The sequence below is a fragment of the Mus musculus genome, chromosome 3 (assembly GCF_000001635.26).
Source record: "Mus musculus strain C57BL/6J chromosome 3, GRCm38.p6 C57BL/6J".
NCBI classification, from domain to species: Eukaryota; Metazoa; Chordata; class Mammalia; order Rodentia; family Muridae; genus Mus; species Mus musculus.
In genome coordinates this window covers 29,572,735-29,591,072 of record NC_000069.6, presented here as the reverse complement: position 1 = coordinate 29,591,072, position 18,338 = coordinate 29,572,735, and the positions used below count along the sequence as shown (strand labels likewise).

Genomic DNA, 18,338 nt, shown 5'->3' with positions numbered 1-18,338 from the left:
GCCTTCTCTTGAGCTCTTTTTCTTCTGTTGGCATGTTTTTGTCCAATTGTCATGTCATGTCATCTCATCTCATCTCATCTCATCTCATCTCATCTCATCTCATCTCATCTCATCTCATCTCATCTCATAACATATCACTATTCTCTAGCCTATTTCTTTTCTAATGAGAGACAAGAAGGATGGATCCAAATGGGAGGAGAGACAAGGACGAATTGGGAAGAAAATAGGGAGAGGAAACTGTAATCAGGATATACTATATGAAAAATATCTATGTTCATAAGAGGAAAATGAAGAAGGAAGTGGAGGAGGGCAGGATGGGATAAACCCAGGCATAGACTTTAGTTAAAAAATACAGTACATTTTTCCCTGAGCAAAATGACAGGAGCTGAGATAAATCTCCAAATTTCTAGGTGGGATTAACTCTGAATAACACTCAGCTAAGAATCCCATTTGTTATATAGAAAACCACTGAATTCCCCCACTCACTGCTAACACCATCACAGTAGCATTTGGGTGTAAAGCAGGCCATCTCACAGACTCTGAGCCTCTTTTCCTCCGATGCTAAATTTGAGTTTGTATCTTCTTCTACAACCTAGTATTTTCAATACTCAACTATTGTTCTCTAAGGTGCTGGAGAGTGTGAAGTCAGAGACCAAGGCGGCACTCACTGGTCAGTATCTACTGAGGTTCCACTATTTGTATCCTCATGGAAGGCTGCAGTGAGACTCCTTCAGAATGACATTAATTACAATTACTAATGCTCTACCCAGATTGCCTACTCACATCCCCCAAATTCCCAGCTCCTAATACAATAATCTCAGAGGTTATTATCTCCACACAGAAATTTGAGACATGTACACATTCAGAACACAACCTCTCAGATGTACAAAAAATATGTGCAAGAAGCTATGGATCATCAAAACAAATTTAGATGTACAGTGACTACCCACCTATTATTGTATTTAATCCTAAGAGAGAGAGAGAGAGAGAGAGAGAGAGAGAGAGAGAGAGAGACAGAGAGAGACAGAGAGAGACAGAGAGAGACAGAGAGAGACAGGGAGAGAGACAGAGACAGAGAGAGAGAAAGAGAGAGTTTATCTGAATCATCACTTTTTCTCACAGGCTCCATTCTGAGAAACTGAACTATTTATAGATAAGGAACTAGATCAAACTACATAATCTGCATATAAGATAACCTTGTAGTAAAGTTGTTAACATTTTTAGTCTGAAATGAGGCAAAAGATACTGCCCCAACACATATTCTTCCCAGAGTACCTCCCCCTCAAATCCCGAGTGTCATGATACATATTCATAAATGAGGAATGTTAAACTAACATGTTACGTTTTTTAGTTACACAGAATTAAAACTCTCTCACGGTCAGCATTTCTACATTGAATCAGTACTTTGTTGGGAAATGATGGAGTAGACACATAATAAACACATAATAGCTAAAACTCATTGGTCGGAGCCATGATTTACTAGACTTCTGTTGAATGCCAGTTATGAGTTTATTGTCTTTATTTTAAAGTTTATCTTATACGGTGATTGTTACACAATGAACTATGAAGTCAGCTAGGCAACATAGGAAAATTGATTGTTCTTTATATTAGGCTTTTAAATTTGACATTGTGTATATCAAATATTTCATAAGTAGAATAAGAAAATGGCACAAAATATAAATTAAGATGTGTAAAGAGAGCTTCTTCTCAGAGAGAAAGGAGACAATGCATTGGCCATGAATGGAGATCATTGTGCCAACAATTCACTATTTGGTGTTTATGTCTATGTAAGAAAGTATGTGCATATGTTCTCGTGTTTATACATGTATGTGTGTATATGAGTATGTGTTCATGTGTGTGAGAGTACATTCATATACATGTGTGTATGCCTGTGTGTGTTCATGTTCCTTTTTTGTTATTGGTTTTTGTTTGTTTGTTTTTGAGACAGGGTTTCTCTGTATAGCCCTGGCTGTCCTGGAACTCACTCTGTAGACCAGGCTGGCCTCGAACTCAGAAATCTGCCTGCCTCTGCCTCCCGAGTGCTGGGATCAAAGGTGTGCATCACCATGCCTGGCTTGTGTGTTCATGTTCCTATGCATGTGTATATGATCTCTTTCTGTTCTTAACCGAAGGCACAGAAACTAGAGATCCTCTCACTGCTATTCATAGAAATCTCTCATCCTCCATGGTCCTTAAAGAACCTTTCTTGTTTGTTAGCTTTTAGCTCCAGTGCCCAGTCCAGGTCTCATCCACACTCTTTAGGCATCCTTTTTTGCGGATTAAATATATCCTTTTATGAGAGACATGTTTATGTGTAATGTATATTTATTTTTATGAATTGTTTTCTGATATTATTAGAGAGAGATAAAATGGACGATTCAGAGGTGAAACAAATTGTGCCTATCAGAGGGACAAATGAAGTGCCTTGAGATCACATAGCTCTTCTACAGTGTGCCCAGAACTGAAACCTCAATCTCTCAAAACTGTCAGTCTTCCCTCCCTAAGTCCAAAGTCTGAGGGAAAAAATGTAAAAGAATGAGGAAAGATTCTCAGTGTCAAGTTCCTGATACTTGAGTGGACAAAAGCTACTGAATAGACTTTAATACTCAACACTGAGTGAAAACTAGAGAAATTCTTGAACTTTTCCAAAGGCCACACAATGGGATAAGGAGGCAGAGGGGAAACATTCCTTAAATTCAACTTTCAAGGACTAAATTTAGTGCCTACCACAAAAAAAAAAAGTGCTTAATATGGAAAGGGTAATGAATTTGATAATGATGGAGAAATGCCATCAATCTGACAAACTAAACAAGTTTTTTAACCTGACATAGACCCGTTCAACACATCAGCTGTCATCTGAAATGAATTCTGTTTCTAATTTCTCTTCATAAATAATGCAGCTAATTGAAAGGTAGTTACAATGAAGTCTTTAAGCTCCTCCAATATGAAAGCAATCTTCCTGCATTGGTTAGAAGCTTCTACTCCTTACAGGAAATAAAGCCCAGACATCCTAGATCAAAGAGCTGAGACTTACACAAGAGAGCCCTTTGTACAAAAGTCAGCACACGCAATGCTTTCCTCATTTTCAACTTTTTAAAATAAATTTAGCACTATATTAAAATATAGAACTTATAAAAAGCTCATGTAAGGGTGCTTAAACTCAAACACTGGCTAAGGATACCACTTTTTAAGGCTCTTCGTTGTACGTATATATATCTCTGATGCCCAATGTGTGCATATTTATATTAATTAAAATATACCAGTGACATTTAAATATGTCTGACTGAAGTGTAATAATTTGATATCTATACAAAACTTTACAGTAGAAAGCTGTGATGGGAATAAAGAAGAGCTAAGAAAGAAAGATGTTTCCTGACTATTCTGTGTAAGTGGCATGGAGGGACAACTGTTCTGAAGACTAAAAAAAAAATTAAGAACCTACTTTTCTGAGGTGTCTCAGTGTGGACACCAGTGATTGCTTTTGTTACAAGTGGAAATTTTAATGGCTTGCGTGCTGGAGGTGCAAAGAAGAGAAAGCGATCTATGGAAGCATTTAAGTTTCCAGTGACTTAATTATTTCATCTCTATGAGAAGACAGATTTCAGCAAATAGACCAGAGGAGGAAAGGCATGCTTATAAATGGATAGCTGAGCTGAATATCTTTCCAAGGCTAGTATTAAAAATGGAAATTCAAGACAGATTTTTAAGTGGCATGCCAACTTATATCTAAAGGTTTACAAGCTACTAAAAATGTGAACTATATAACTAAATACTAAAAGTCTAGGTAATTTTCATTAGTATCTGGCTCTATCCATTAAAAGGCATTTACTGGAAATAGATACTCTCGTTCCATATTGTCATTTAGATTTCATTATATATTTGTCAAATAATAAGACAAAAGTCAACTAAAACATACAAAGAGATGCTATGTTTTATAATACAGAATATTGCCAAAGTTTCAAAGACTGTTGCTCCTGAACAAGTCCATATCTTTCCCTAATAAGAAATTACTTCTGGTTGAAGCTCTAATATCATTTATTATTTGGTGTTAAATGTTGAAATTATTCTGGAGAGTGAATAGGGTAGTGCTCTAACTAGGTCAGAGTAATTTACTTTTCGTGAAAGTAGGAACGATGGATGAATGAAGGAGGAACAATGGACACAAATGAAGGAGCAAAGAAAATATGGAAGGAAGAAACAACGGAAGGGATGAAGGAAGGAAGGAACAAAGAAAGGCGCTGGCTACATAATGCCAGGACTCTGCTCACCAGAACAGCACAGTAATGAGCAAGGGCAGCAAACTGCCAAGAGGCTAAGGGGAGAGTCAGAGAAAAATAATGGTCAACAATATAAAAAACCAAGAAGAGAATGTAAAAGACACATCTTGGAATGGACAGGACACTATTGGTGCCTTTTGTCTGACCTGAAAGTCCAGCAGCTTGTATATGTATAGAAGAATATTAATTATATACGTATAACAAAAGATATGTTTGTTATGATTTACTCTTAAATACATGAATAACATGACATTTGGGAGAATGCCTTTGGCTAGAATCACAGAGAAAGTTTAACAAATGGATGACATTTAATGTGAAACACACTAACTGGAGTTTGCAGACAGACTTGGGGATGAGTTATGTCCTTGGTTCAGAGGAAAGTACTTGAGACTCTGAGGAACCATGCGTGTGTGTGTGTGTGTGTGTGTGTGTGTGTGTGTGTGTGTGTGTGTGTGTGTGATTGTGTGTGTGTGTTTAAGTTTATAATGTATATGAAGTTGATGTTCATTTGTGTGCATGTGTTTATAAAGGCCAAAGGAAAACCTCTGCCATTATCCTTAGGAACTCTGACCATCTCTTTTCAGTCAGGGTCTATCATTGGCCTGGAGTCACCAATAATTAACCCAGCCGCAGTGAGTCCCAGGGATTATCCCATCTCCTCAGCACCCAGATATGAGTGACAAGCATGCATCACTATGCTGCGGATAAATGCGTTCTGGAGATTTAACTCCCATTTTCAGCTTTGTGAGGCAAGTATTGTAGTGACTAAGCTACCTCCCTGTGCTGAAATCTTATTCCCTAGAAGATTCAAGGAAGGAGCAATCACTGACCAACTTTGCCTCATAGAGATGAAAGTTAAGTGTGTAAGACAGTACCATGTCATGAAATCACATTTCTCTTTCATATATACTTTTAAACAAATGTCACCAACTAAGGAAATATATCTAGGATATTTTGGGGTGTCATAAATAAACACAGAGAAGAATTTGAGGGAAACTAAGACCTTGTTCAATTTTGGCCCGCAACTTCTCGCTAGAGTTGTATTTTCTCAGCAATCCAAACAAGCCTTTATGGGAGCCAAGTAACTGATAGATGCCACTTTCTGTTGCCTTTGCTAGCTGGCATAGACCCTCTTCATACCTCTCTGTGTGACCTTGTGATTCCAACAGAGCCTGATGTGCAGTGTCAGCCTGTGTGTATATATGATGGCAAAGCAATGCTCTTAACAGATGAGGTCCTTTTCTGGAAAGAAGCATCAGCAGCTCGGCGCAGGGTCAGCATCCTTACAGCAGCACAGATGTTTTAAAGCAGATGTGTGACAGGCAGAATATACACAGCAAACTAAAGAAGGGAAGTTCAAATACACTGAGGTCTTCAAGTTCCAATGGTATATGGCTGTCCTCTTTTCTGTGAGTCTTTGAGTTTTATGACAAATGTCTGCTACAACCTCAGACATCACTCTGTCTTCTGCCAGATAAAAGTCTCAAGAGAAACTGGGACTAGTGGAATCATGTCAGTAAGTAACACAAGCCCTTACTTAAGTGGTTTAGGATGGGGGATTGCAAGTTCAAGGCTAGCTTTGGTTATATTACAAGAACTTGCTCCTAAACTGGAAATTAGCCTATTCAAAATTTCTGAATTAATAAAAACTACCTTCCTACAGTCTAATCCCAAGCACATTGTGGGCCCCTTCTTTCCAGGCTTCATTTTGTACATATAAGAACAGCATATGGTTGTCCTGAAGGTTCTATCTCAACCTTTAACACAAAGCACTTTCAAAGTGAGTCTACTAGAACCTTTCTCGAGGTTGATGACTGTGTTGTCAAAGACCTTCCCAAAAGTCTTCCTGTGCCCACATTTTCTTGTAGGTGCTCAGCAAAGGCATTAAAATCTCTGTCTCAGCAAAGCATTTCTGCCCAGCAGCTACTGTAGATGACAGCCAAGGGGTTAGAGCCCTGGCATGTGTGGTCACAGGTTTACATTTCACATGAGCAAAGTGCATTTGTTAGTTGTATGAAATAAAATTTATTTGTATACAATGCTGGATTTCTGAATGGAAAGAACACATACAAAACAGAAATTAAGTCACTGTCATAGTGACTTCATGAATATGCAGTTTAATAACTAGAAATGAAATAAGGCAAACCATACTGTCTCAATTGAATAGAAGCTCAGTTTTAACCAAATGCCATTAACACAATAACCATGATGGCAAAGAAGAGAATAGTGGCTTGTTGGAGTAGCTAATGACTGCAAAGAATTTCGTGAACTAATTGTAGCCCCAGCCTAAAGTTAGCAATGTTTGCTGTTCATCTCTCCCTTTCACAATAACCCTCTCTTTCAGTTTCATATAAACCACTAACTCAAAAAAATAATTTTACATTAGATAAAATAATTTCATCAGCTTAGCTTCTCCTTTCCCAACACATTTCTCTTTTGCATATCTCAAATTCACCCTGCTCCTGCTCATCTGTCACTTGGAACTTTGAGCAGCATTTTAAAGAGATGTTAGTAGCACATGACCTAGGAATGGAAGTGCCATTGATCTTGAGAGAGAGAGTGAGAGAGAGAGAGAGAGAGAGAGAGAGAGAGAGAGAGAGAGAGAGAGGAAGCTTCCATTAAATAAATGTGCTTTGGCCACTGTCCTATCATGTGTGTTTTCTGTGCCTAATATCATGCTGATATTAGAGTCTGATTTCTATTTGTATCTTCACTTAACTTTGAAAAAGATCTTCTTTTGCCTGGGCTTCCTCTCAGACATTCCAGCAACAGCAAAATGCATGTATTGACACTAATTGATAATGGTGGTTTATAGCCCACATTTCACAGTATAAACTACATATAGTAGCATATAAAGTGCATTATATGCTACAAAGAGCAATTGCATAAGGATGACATAGTCAATAGAACTTATATTAAAAAAGAGTCATTAAATTGTCCTATACCAGGTGCTATATTAATATAATGATTATTTTAAACAGGGGCTGAGGTAAACCTGAAAAATACCATGTCATGTGAGGATCAACACTTGGTGAAAAATAAACATACTTACTCAAATGATTTCAGTGAAAACAAGAAACACTGCTAATTATACAAGGAAGACAGTTTTTAAAACTCTTATTGCTTTTCATTTACAAAAGTATTACTCATTTTAGGAAATCTATGAATTTGAAATCATGTAACCAAAGGGATGAATGATCACTTTATTGTTCCTAGATTACATTTAAGCACATTTTGTTGCAGAATAAATATTCTGTAACCTATACTTAATATGTATAGTCTTAAGTACACTTGGGTAACTTCAAATTCTTTGGGATATAATTTATTATAATTTTTTCAATGACAGCTTTTGTCTTGAATTTATTTTTGACTATAGTTCTACATGAGAATACCACAGCTAGTAATTATCATGGCTTAAAGTTCCCCATCCTTTCAGTTTGATATCATACTTGTGTAAGTAATAATTAACAAATTTATAGTTTTCTAAATATGCCCAAAATTATACACTATAGAAATATTCACATATTTGGAAGATCAAGCTGTACTTGCAAACATTAATTTCTGCATATCCTTCTCCATATTTGCCTATCTTTTAATAAGCAAAATGCCTTTTATATCCTACAACATGGAATTGAACTCAAATACCATCAGCTTCTATAGATATTTTTTTTTTTTTACAATAGAGAAATCTTTCTCCTCAGCCCCTTGTGTGAGCAGGTCGATTTTTATTGAAAATGGCTTCAAGCTGGCTCTAATATTTACTCACTTATGCAGGTACGTTCGTCAGCATGGCGTCTGTATCCTGTGTCACACTCACAGTGGAAGGTGCCCAGAGTGTTAATACAGCGCTGCTGGCAGCCTCCGTTCACCACGGCACACTCATCCACATCTACAGGGGGAAGACAGATGGCCAGGATTACAATGTCATTCCAATGTCAACTTCAGAGAAGTGGTACAAATATTTCTTTGATACACAGTATGAGTTATATTGTACAAAAAGCACCATCTCTGTTACCACAAATCTATGCTTGTTTGATTCGTTTTGCTCCACTATGTAAACAAGAAAATGTAGATGGAAATGCTTTTTTTTTTTTTTTTTTTTTTTTGTGGTTTGAACAGCAACCACAAGTATTGTGATTGTCTCACAATTTTCTGTTCCTCCCACACTGGCTAATTAGACAGCCCTGAGATAAAGATAATTCTCGGGGAAGGAAAACTGGAGGAGAGAGTTGCAAGGAGCTACTCTGCCTGGAGCAGCATACACTACTAGAGAAACACCTATTTTCAGTCTGACCACAGCAATGGAGTTAAGAAATTGAGTCTCCTCCTCATGTGCTACAGAAGACATCAGAGCAAAGACAGATGGCTCAAATGAAATCATAGCTTAGTGTCGTCAGGAAGACATCAATACATTATACTCACTGGTTGAGCTTCTTAACCAAAAGGCCAGTTTTCTGGAACACCACGTTTGTATAAGAGGTTGCTTATTCACTTTTAAAATAAAATGGAAAATAGTCAAGAAAAACAACTCACAATTACCTAAGTTTTATTATCAGCAAAAAATGCCACCGGGATACACAAATATGATATTGATTTCTCATTGAAAAAAAAACATTTCATTTCCCTGCACTTACAGTTTGCTTTGCCTCGTGCAATTACTAATTACATATTTAAAATTACACGAGGACCAATTTTAGGCTGTCTATGAGTAAAAACAAATATATTCTAAACTGTCTTGTTTGGAGGTTTGTGTAAGTTAAAATCAGGGTATGATAGTAGATGAGTGTGATCCAAGTGTTTTTTTATTTTAAAGCAAGAGAAACCTAAATTCCAGGGTAATATAGGCTACATAATGGAAGGGAGGGAGGGAAGAAGGGAGGAAGGAAGGGATGGAAGGAGGGACGGAGGGAGGGAGGGAGGGAGGGAGGGAGGGAGGGAGGGAGGGAGGGAGGGAGGGAGGGAGGGAGGAATGGAGAGAGGGAAGGAAGCATCTTCTACAAGTTTCACACTAACAGACATCCCTATCTTGGGATGTGGAATTGCAGGGTATAATCAGATTCTCATTGCCATTAAACTCAAACCTTCTGGAAAAGATTTCCTAAAATATGAGTCACCAACTGTACAGTTAGATTGAATTTTTTCCTAAGGCCCAGAGAAAGCACAGCATGACAATAAGCATCACTGCGTATCTCCATGTCCAGATCTCAGGATTGGTAAGGAATATTCGTCCAAAAGTAACAAAAGGGTTTTCGCTTACCAGGTATTGATTCTGTCTCTTCTGAAATAAAAGTGACACTATGTTTTCCACTATTGAGTATATCTTTCGAAAAGAGAAGAAATCCTTGATAACCTCCTAATATTTTTAAAGTAAATTTTATTTCAGGGATAAGAATTACTGACATGTCAAAGTGTGAGAGTTTTTATTAGATTCTGAGTCTGTGATAGCTTGCCCCTAGGTTTTTTTTTTTCATATAAATTGATGATAAAACAGAATTCTCTATTTGTTGCCTATTCTTTGTGCAGAGATTTAATATTTATACAGGTTAAGCTTTTGTCTTTCTCTTTAGGGCATTATTCTGTAGAGCTGCTATATAATTCTGAGTCTTAACTCTCAACCTCTAGACTAGAACTAGGCCTTTCATTTTGGATATAAAAATAAAACACTTAATTCCCAAGCATATCATACTTTCCATGATAAATTACTTGACACCTATCATGAATCATACTGTAACGCGTTCTATGTATATAGATAAATTGAAAGAGTTAAAATACACACAAAAAATAAATCTTTTCTTTTGGGGAAGGAAGACAGGTGTACTCTATAATGGAATAAACCTTCAGTTGATGGGATACAGTGTTAGACAATTTTAACGATTCATTTATTTTAATTTAATTTGAATGTGTATATTAATTTTTAATAATTTGTTTATTTTAATTTTATGGAGGACTTTATCTATCTATCTATCTATTTATTTATTTATTTATTTATTTATTTATTTATTTATTTATTTATTAGATATTTTTCAGTTACACTTCAAATGCTATCCTGAAAGTCCCCTATACCCTCCCCCTGCCCTGCTCCCCTACCCACCCACTCCCAATTCTTGGCCCTGGCATTCTCCTGTACTGGGACATATAAAGTTTGCAAGACCAAGGGGCTTCTCTTCCCAGTGATGGTCAACTAGGCCATCTTCTGCTACATATGCAGCTAGAGACACGAGCTCTGGGGGTACCGGTTAGTTCATATTGTTGTTCCACCTATAGGGTTGCAGACCCCTTCAGCTCCTTGGGTGCTTTCTCTAGCTCCTCCATTGGTGGCCCTGTGATCCATCCAAAGCTGACTGTGAGCATTCACTTCTGTATTTGCAAGGCACTGGCATGGCCTCACCAGAGACAGCTAAATCAGGGTCCTTTCAGCAAAATCTTGCTGGCATATGCAATAGTGTCTGGGTTTGGTGGCTGATTATGGGATGGACCCCAGGGTGGAGCAGACTCTGGATGGTCCATCCTTTCATCTCAGCTCCAAACTTTGTCTCTGTAATTCCTTACATGGGTATATTGTTCCCTATTCTAAGGAGGAATGAAGTATCCACACGTTGGTCTTCCTTCTTCTTTATTTTCTTGTGTTTTGAGAATTGTATCTTGGGTAGTCTAAGTTTCTGGGCTAATATCCACTTATCAGTGAGTACATATTAAGTGAGTTCTTTTGTGATTGGGTTACCTCACTAAGGATGATATCCTCCAGATCCATCCATTTTCCTAAAAATTTCATAAAGTCATTGTTTTTAATAGCTGAGTAGTACTCCATTGTGTAAATGTACCACATTTTCTGTATCCATTCCTCTGTTGAGGGACATCTGGGCTCTTTCCAGCTTCTGGCTTTTATAAATAAGGCTATTCTGAACATAGTGGAACCTGTGTCCTTATTACCAGTTGGAATATCTTCTGGGTATATGCCCATGAGAGGTATTGCTGGATCTTCTGGTTTATTTTAATTTACATGCATGTGTGTATTAATTGTATGAAAGTTTATGTGGTACACAGAGCGCCCCGGAAGTGTGCATTATATCCCTTGAAACTGGAATAACAGAAGATTGCTAGATGCCATGTGGTACTGGGAACTGGACCCTCGTCCTCTGTTAGAACATACGGTTCTCTAAAATGCTGAACCATCTCTATAAACCCTAGACAACATTTTCAAGTCATAAATCTGGAACTCTCATTTGCTATAAGAGATAAAGGCACACAGATGCTGTGTGTATGAAGAAGATAACTTTAAAATAAAGTTTATTCTATAATGTCCCCCATGACTTACTCACAAAGTTTTAGTATTTTCTTATCAAAAACACAGAGTTTTTAAAAAATTTTTAAAATTCATTAACTATGCTCACACAGTATAATGGGTATGGTCTTCACAATGAGTTTCTCTACATAAACTTTGACATGTTTATATTCTTAATCTCTCTATAAGTCTTTACTCTGTTGTAAACATACACACACACACACTCACACACACAAATACACATACAAACACACACATACAAACATGCATATACATACATACAAACACACATAAACTCATATACATATAAACCAAATAGCCTATGCTCTTTGCGACACATAGTGTTGCGGAAAATATTATACTTTTGGAACTTATCTCTGAGTCATACTTGCTTTCTGGAGACTGCTTCCTCACCATAAAATAGGGTGATTAGGGGTGTTCATGTGTCCTGTGCTATGACTGACTGTGTTATTTTACTTGTTCACGGATGGCATCCCAGGATAAATGGCTAATTCTTGACTTTATATGTAGACATCAAACAACAGATCATTTTATTTCATTAACTAGTAGAGTTGAAAACAAGATTTTTGAGGTGAGTCTGTGGATCAGGAGGAGTGAGCAACAATTCAGAGGGGTCTGTTTGGCTTAATAAGAGAAAGGGAGAAGAAAATGAGAACTGCCTGAATTGGGGATGCACTCAAAGTTGCAGCAAATGAAACATATACATTTGGATCTGTTGAGCTGGACAACCTGGTTAGGAAATGAAATGCAGTTGAGAAAAAAAGCCCAAGCCTCCTTTCATTAGTTGGGTAGTAAGGCGTTCCTTGTCTTGCTTTGCCACATACTCTGGGGCAGGTTGAAACATAGCAGCCTGTGTTCTCACAGCAGCCAAGCAATCTTATTAAAAGTTAAAAACTCAATCATTTGTGAAGTACCACAAAACATGAAGGTATTGCTTTGACTTTTTCCTTTATTATCTTCTTTTAGAAGGTAGCAGGTTTGCTGATTGTTCTGACATTGTGAAATCAATAGTTCTGAAACCTGCACGCACAATAGAACCTCTTGGCATGCATTTTGAAATGCCAATGCCAAGGTTCCAAATTTAGTCTGATTTAATCGGTCTTATTATTAGGTCTGGGAAAGAAAACAATGTTAAAAAAGCACCCTAAGTGATTCTAATGTGCAACCCAAGCCAAGATCACCCGGAGTAGTTAAAGCTTTAATTACCCAAAGATGTTAAATGCAGACACTGATTCTCTAGGCCTAAGGCTTCAAGCTGAGATCCTGAATACACAACTAGACCCAAGACGATCTGGATGTAATTGGCTTGTGGGCCACAGGAAGCAAGCATGCAGATACTCCTCTTCTGCCACCAAGACAGGATGATCATTGATGTGAAGGTCTGCTTTAACCAAATTAGACCAAACCAGTCTAAATGTTTAAATCAGTACACCAGTCAGATTATAGGCATATATATCTGTGTATGCACACACACACACACACACACACACACACACACACACACAGAGAGAGAGAGAGAGAGAGAGAGAGAGAGAGAGAGACAGAGAGAGAGAGACAGAGAGACAGAGAGAGACAGAGACAGAGAGAGACAGAGACAGAGAGAGACAGAGACAGAGAGAGAGAGACACGTAGCACCATAATTGAAGTTATCAAACATTTTATTCATCAGAAACCTTCAAAAATTCATTTCCAAAAGTGTCTATATAGTCACTCTAATAATGATAGCAAGAGAACGTCAGCATCATTTCTCATGAAATATAATCTGCCTCTGTAACATATGAAGGAAACCTTAGATCTTTTCTTCTGGAGTGTGTTGTATTTAGGACAAATCTGAGCTGAGCTGTCGTGATGCTGTCATGACGCTCATGCTGAGGCTACCTCAGGTGATTTTCTTTCCCTCCAGACTTGGCCCAACAGAGTTAAAAACCAGAAATGTCAATATTACATTAAAATGTTATTATCAAGTGTACTTCATGTGAAGAAACAATTTCTCACAAAATTCTCGGAGCTCTGTCTTCACATCGGTTGCCTACCAGAAAGCCTTGCCCTTGGAATTGGAACCTCTGGACACTGCTGAGAACAGTGATAAAGTCATTAGAAATTTTTTTTCAGTATGATCACTGTGATATAGACCCTGGATATCATACTGTAAGAGACTGTCAAAAACAATCAACTATGTCTGTTGTTTTTCCTTTTAATATCCTTTCTGCTGGATTTACCCTCCAAACTATTTCCCCAGATGGTCACAGAATATAATAGCTTAAGAGAATTCACATTATTATCAAATGTGCTTTGCACATAAAAGTTCTCTGAGAGAACAATGGGCCACTTTTGTTACTGAACAATTGAAATTGGTTCGTGTCATTTTTTTTTGTTTAGATTGTGTGACCATTTACCTGAGAAGCAGAGTAAAACAAATTAGTCTTCCACATAATATACTTTTCTCAGAAGGTTGTTGACTGAAAATAAGCAGTGCAGGGGCGGGAGCGATGGCTCAGCAGCTCAGAGCACTTGCAGTTCTCAGAAAACAGTTTTATTCCCAGGACCCATACAGGGTAGCACCTGATAGCATGTAACTCCAGTTCAAAAGGATCTGACATCCTCTCCAGCCTCCAGCATCTCACATACATGGTATATACATGCCATGACAGACACAGACACATGTACACATAGATAAAAATAAAAATACAACTTTTTATTTAAAAGAAAGATAAGGGGCATCTTTACTATGCAGGCTGTTTTATAGAAGTGTTGGTTGTGGGTGGTTGGAAGAGGGATGTTTACCACTGGCCTCATTGGCAGTTGGTGGCAATCATTCTACATTGTAAAGGGGCTTTTGCTTGTAATTCTTTAGTGTGTGATGGGAAAAACTCCAGAAGTTAATCGCCTGGTATACACAATCCATAAGTAATCTAGGAATGAGTCGATGAATAGATGAATGCTTGAATTATGTCCTGTCAGTAAATATTACATGCCACCTGTATTCGCCAATGGATATTTAAGAATGTGAACCATTGTCTCTGTTTCCTCTGTTTCACTCGTGCAAGAGACTTTAAGACTTATTACTATTAGAGCGTGCATGTGCCAATGCACATATCACAACATGTATGTGCAGGTCAGAGCACAACTAGGGCAGATGTTTCTCAGCTTCTACCCTTAGGTGGTTTTTTTTTCTTTGTTTTTTTTTTTTTTTTGCTTTATTTTAATATTTTGGTCTTTTTGTTTGTTTTGATTGTTTTTTTTTATTTCAAGCAAGTGTGTGTGTGTGTGTGTGTGTGTGTGTGTGTGTGTGTGTGTGTGTGAGAGAGAGAGAGAGAGAGAGAGAGAGAATATGAAGTTGGTTGGGTAAGAAAATTGAGAGGATCTGGGCAGTGGAAATTAAAAGATTAGGTTCAGCGTCTGTTCAATGGGGGAAAAAGGTATCAACAACAACAACAAAAGCCAAGGCACAAAATATTTCCTAAATTTGCTGATGAACAAATTTAAACCATACCTGCAGTAATGCTGAGTGCCTGCCTGCTTGGCAGACATATTATTTTCTCCTTTCATTTGTAATAACCTTCAGAAATCCCTTTGGAAGGCTTCACCTATGCTGTTTCAAAGAAACCACGTGGTTTATGCGAGATTGAGCAACCTCCTTTCATATCCAGATAGACTCTATCTGACATAGTACCTTCACTGGATTCTGTTTTACCTGTGGCTCTCTCATTAGGAATGACACCTGGACCCTAAGTAGGTGCCAAGGGCAGAACACTCCCTGAGATCCCCTGTGGCTGGGGTCACGGTTCCAGGCAGGCAGACCATGCTGGGGACAACTCGGTGGGCAGAGCAAGCCCAAGATGACTTTCAGCCTGGCACTTTGAATCCACAGCAGGCAGAGCAAGCCTGAGTCGAGATCCAGCTTGCTTGGTGCCATGTAGGCTCAGGTGGGCACAGCACACTCAAAATGATCCCATGTTTGTTGGCACACAGCAAGGCTTAGGCATAGTACTCCTGTGCTGACCCCAGAAACCCAGAGGCCCTGGATGACACTAAGATGAGCGAGTGGGTGGTGAAGAAGTGGACGAGAAAAGGGAGCAGAAGAGTGTGTGGACAATGAAGAGAGGTAGAGCTGGAGATGCAAGAGTAGTGAGGAGAACCCTCAGGGAAATAAACAACCATGTCACCTGGGGCTGTGGTAAGCTGCTGGCCCATGCTGCCACAGAAGGCCCTGTCTGGGTCTATGGCCCTGCAGCAGGATGGCAGGCCTGTTACCACCAAAGGCCAGGCACAGGCCCCTGATCTGGGCTGTCATCTAAGGAGTGCTGTGAAATGATGACTCTGCTCCCAACCTGGGCATTGTAGGAGAGCTTGTCCTGAAACCAGGAGAGTAGGAGAGCTGTCCCTCCCAGCTGCAGTTCTCAGGACAGAGGGCTTCTCACCTCCCTCAGGAAGCACAGTAGAGCTAGCTCTGGTTACAGCAGACCATGAAGGTGTGAGCAAGAGAGAGCTGGCCTTGCCACCCATTTGCTTTGTGGTGGCATAAGCTAGGGAGAAATGCCCCCAACCCCACACTTGGCCACCTGTGGCAAGTGGAAGAGCTGGCCTTGGGTCATGAGAACAGGAAAATGGGCCATGTCCCTTACTAGCTGCAGCATTTGGAAGAGCAGGCCTTGTTTATTGCCTAGACAGCACAATATTGCTGGCCCTGCTGGCATGGGCATAGGTGAACTGGCTCAAGGGCATCAGAGCTTGCCCTGGTGATGTGTCTGTGGGAGAGCTGGCAGGATGATCAGCTTAGCAAACAAGCAGGCTCAGATCCAGGAATCTGAGTTGTCCCCCACAATATGTACCCCATCTACGAACTTCTGGTGTACCTGGTCCTACAGAGCTCCATGGCACATGGGAACAACAGGATATCCTAGATGAGTCTTAGTAAGGATCCAGTATGGATAGTGTAAGAGAAACCAGAGGACTTGAATCAGACCAGTGACTCACTGCAATGAATAAGTAAGAAATATGGATAAAAGGGTATCCTGTGGGACACACTGTGACACTTCTACAACACAACCTTTTTCTTTTGGTTGGGAGGTTGCAAGGGTGGAAGCAGGTACAATGGACAGGGAGATGAGTGGTACTGGAGCACATGATATGAAACTCACAAAGAATAAGTAAGGAGTTAAATGACAATAAAGTAGAGATGCAAAGATCTTAAATTGGAATGTTATCAAACATTTTACATTTTCTCAAATGTTTAAATTTATTGCATATTATTTAGGAACTACTTTGTTGTACTGAGTTTCAGAAGATATTTCATATTAAACAATCTGAAGAGATTTTTGGCATTTGAAAGAAAGAGTGAAGACCTATAGGTGTGATCCTATCAGCATAAAGTTTAGCATATAGATTAGAAATCTTGCATCATACAGGTTCTCCTGCTAGTTCTACTGTGCAGAGATAAGCTAACTTTTCAGTAGCTTCTATGAATCAGGCTATAGTAAAGATGCAACCAATGAGTGGGACAGAATTGAATGACTCACAGAAAACCAGAGATGGAGCCTGTGGTGGTATGAATAAGTGGCTTCCATAGGTGCCCATGTTTGAAAGCTTGAGCCCCAGTTTGTGAAACTGTTTTGGAAAGACTAGGAGGTGTGGCCTTGTTGGAGTATGTGTGTCTCTGAGAGTAGGCTTTGAGGTTTCAAAAATCCACACTGGGTCTAGTGTCTCACTCTTTGCTTGCTGCCTGCAGATTAGGATGTAAAACTCTCAGCTACTGCTCAAGCACTGTCTGTCTTGCTTCCTGTCATGATGACCACAGACTAATTCCCTAAAGCTGTTAGCAAGCTCCCAGTTGAAAGTGTTCTTTTATAAAAGTTGCCTTGGTCATGATGTCTCTTCACGGCAATAGAACAATAACTAAGACAGAGCCTAAAGTCATCTGTATCTCCAGCTGATCATTTAAGTGTTCAGTGACCCCTTTGGCACTTTGAGCATTTGATGCATATTATTTTCTTGTTTATAAACAAAAGTACTTCAAAATACACATGTTGTACAATGAGTGAGTAGGAGGAAGTCACCAGTTCAAACACAGTGTGTACTTATAAAACAATGTGTTGTGTGTGGTATATAGTCACTTAAAAGTGGATATTCACCATAATGTACACGATAAACATGTTATAAACCACAGACACAAAGAAATTAAGTAACAAGGAGGGCCCAAGGAAGGATCTCACCAAGAAGAGGAATAGATCATGTATTGTGTACTATGGAGCGAAGGGATTGGGTGGGGGGGGGGCTAGGGATGAGAGTAGAAAGTATGAGATGGGTAGAGAATGGAGAAAGCAAGAACTGGGAGAGATATCTGAAATGCGGTAATGTCTCTGGAATAAGTTAAAAACCTAAGACAAGGGAAACTCCCAGACAAATATGAGGGTGACCCTAGCTAAGACTCCTAGCAACATGAAATGGACACTTCCTGTAACCAGACATGATTTCCAGTGGAGGGATGGGGACACCAACACACCAACAAAAACCTTCCAGCCCAAATTTATCCTGTCTACAAGATGTACAGAGACAAAGATAGAGCAGAGCTTGAGGGAATGGATAACCAATGACTGGCCCAACTTGATACCCATACCACAAGATCAAGTCAACCCATGACACTATTAATGCTATTCTGCTGTACTTGCAGACAAGAACCTAGCATAATTGTTCTCTGAGAAGCTTCACCCAGCAACTGATAAAATGAAATTCAGAGATCCACAGACAGACATTAGGCT

The 18,338-nt window shown here is 39.0% G+C and overlaps 1 protein-coding gene across 22 annotated transcripts in view; it reads right to left on the bottom strand.

The window, feature by feature from the left end:
- The window catches only part of Egfem1 (EGF-like and EMI domain containing 1), a 609,406-nt gene that overhangs the window by 99,986 nt on the left and 491,082 nt on the right, over positions 1–18,338 (bottom strand). For 21 of the 22 annotated variants that reach the window (XR_001783766.2, XR_003954418.1, NR_151636.1 and 18 more), the window contains one exon: positions 8,044–8,166. Coding sequence is in view for 13 of the 22 variants with exons in the window: in XM_006535559.4 (XP_006535622.1) it covers positions 8,044–8,166 (123 nt within the window). In the remaining 9 variants the exon portion in view is untranslated. Of the gene's footprint in view, positions 1–8,043; positions 8,167–8,699; positions 9,189–18,338 lie in introns of those variants that run through there. The other variant, XM_017319790.2, reaches the window with a different exon arrangement.